This window comes from Aplysia californica, unplaced genomic scaffold (genome assembly GCF_000002075.1).
Source record: "Aplysia californica isolate F4 #8 unplaced genomic scaffold, AplCal3.0 scaffold00074, whole genome shotgun sequence".
In the NCBI taxonomy this organism is placed as follows: Eukaryota; Metazoa; Mollusca; class Gastropoda; order Aplysiida; family Aplysiidae; genus Aplysia; species Aplysia californica.
Window position 1 is genome coordinate 127632 of NW_004797344.1, and position 2506 is coordinate 130137.

Sequence of the window (2506 nt, forward strand, 5' to 3'; positions counted from 1 at the left end):
CAGACAGACAGACGGAAGGGGAGGGGGTGAAGAAGAGACACAATAGCAATACTATTATAACTTTAAGAAATTCTACACTCTACAGAAATTCCGACTTATATAATAATAATGTTATTATTTTTGTGTTTGTCAATCTCGCTGCTTATGACTTTTTTTTCAAACATGAGGAACCCTTTTTATGACAACCAACTTCTAGATGTATACCTTTTTGGAGTGGGGGGCCACAACAGCGCAAAGAAGAGTTTTAACTTCCGGTTAAACTGCAGTTAGTACTTGTGTGCGAGTTCATAACACACTGATAGATGGATGGATGGGTGGATAGATACGTAATTGTACAGATAATATATCTATACTGGGATGGATAGACACATGGTGCACTGTACTTTTGCGGTTATCAGGTTTAGTTAGTCGAGGTTTTCAATCTTAAAGGAGTAGGACTGTTATAATGTAGGAAGAAAATTAGCATTTTTGGTTAAAAATAACGTTACAAAGCCAAGATGTGTTATGTCGAAATCAAAGGAGTTGTTTAGAGTCAAACTATACACAGTACGTAACATACCGTGTAGAGAGTGTTAGTTTTGCAAAGCATTTTACTTATAACCTAATTAATTCTTACCTTGACACTTTTAAAATACAGTGCTAAAGTCCAAAGGAAAAATAAAAGAAAGAAAAACGAATGTACTAGGTGAATTTGTGCTCACAAATGATTGTTTTCTATAGTGTAAGGGCATTTTTTAAAAAAAATCACTGTTGCAATTAATTTCTATATTAGTTCGCCTCGTAAATCCAAACTTATGAATAATTATTATATACATTGTGCATAACAAGCAATTTTGGCTTTAAGAACAGCGAATACGAATATACACAAATAACGCACGCAAAATGTATGTATATATACCAAAAGAGGATAAGTAGAAAACAATACATGTGAACAAAATAAACAGTAAGAAAAAAAATCAAATCAAGCATCTCGTGTATAGTAACAATAAGTACATGGTTTGACAACAACAACACAAAAATTACATATAACATCTTTCTAACCTCTTTCTCAATCCTATGTTAGTTCTTTCGCTTTTGGTCGATAAGAACTAGAATTAACTTTTCACCACTGTGACAAAATACAGATGCATGCACACGGCGGGTAGGTAGACTGATGAAGCAAAAATATTACTGTTTTCCACAAAAACGTTGACGCAGCAGTGTGTAAGGAGATAACTTCAACATTTATTGCAATGTATGCACCAGTATTGAACTAAATTAAATGTTGGCCTTATCCCCCGGTGTCTGTGGCGTTGAGTCGGACTCGTCACTGTCGCACGCAGGAGACCCGAGTTCGATTCCCGAGTGGGGAGGGTTTTTTTTGTCGAGCATCTCGATCTTTCTGCTGGGATGTTGTTTGTACCCTTATTAGCATGGGTTGGCCCTGACAGACAGGATCGGAAGCCTGCCTCCTGTATGATCTAAATTGTGTCGAAGGGGGTGCAAAAACACCTATATTAAAAGAAAACAAAATTACACTCACCTGAGCCTGTATCACTCTGGTTTTTGTAACCTCGAATCATGTCTGCCAGTGAATCAGTGCCTTCATAGGCACATACGTTTTCAGATGTATCACATTTTACTGTAGAGAAAAACCATATTTTAAAATTTATTGTTAGTAGCAGTCATTAGAATATTTCTTTATTGCAAAAGCTGAAAGAATCATGTTTCGCAACTATAGGTGGAATCAGGCGTTCGTCAAATTTTTGGGCATATAGAATTTTTGGTACCAATCTTGTTCATTTGTCTCGCTTTTGATAACAAAAAAATCCCATCTATCTTGAATTGGATATTAGAGATTGAACGAGGTGGGGATCGCCTGGTGTTAGAGGTAAGAATAGCAAGGAAATGGTCACCAAAGCTTGGTGACTTCAATAGCTGGAGTGTCCATTATAATTGCCTTTGATCGACATTTTTCAGGGAATACCACACACAAATTTTGTGTGTTTTAAATGCACATAAAAAGAAATTCAATAAAAATTGAGGAAAATGTCGGTTTCTTCAATTCATTATTTTAGCGACGCCTGATTTCATCACAATGCCACTCACATATGGCTAAAGAAAAAAGAAGAACACGTACCTCCCTTCCCCCGAATTATTATAATTGAGAACAAGCCTCCATTGATGTTGGGTCCAGAGGTATCAGCAAGATAAACCAGCCTTCCGACAATCTAGCTAACAACAACAACAACAACAACAACAACAACAACAACAACAGCAAAAACGACCATTAAAATAATAATAATAATAATAATAATCATCATCATCATCATCATAATCATCATAAGAATAATAATAAGAAGAATAACAAGAACAAGAAGAAGATGAAGAAGAAGAATCAGATATTAATGAGTTTGTGGGTTCGGGGGTTCGAGCCTCGCATGTAATGATAATAATAATCCAATTATGATAATGATGATGATGATGATGATGATGATGTTGATGATGATGATGATGATAATAATAA

General features: G+C 35.5%; 1 protein-coding gene across 1 annotated transcript in view; it reads right to left on the reverse strand.

Annotated features, from left to right (window-relative positions):
* Positions 1–2506, reverse strand: part of LOC101854007 — a gene marked incomplete at its 3' end in the record, with an annotated part of 40077 nt that overhangs the window by 36257 nt on the left and 1314 nt on the right. The window contains 1 exon segment of the mRNA XM_005094035.3: positions 1523–1621. Within this exon segment, the coding sequence (XP_005094092.2) occupies positions 1523–1621 (99 nt within the window).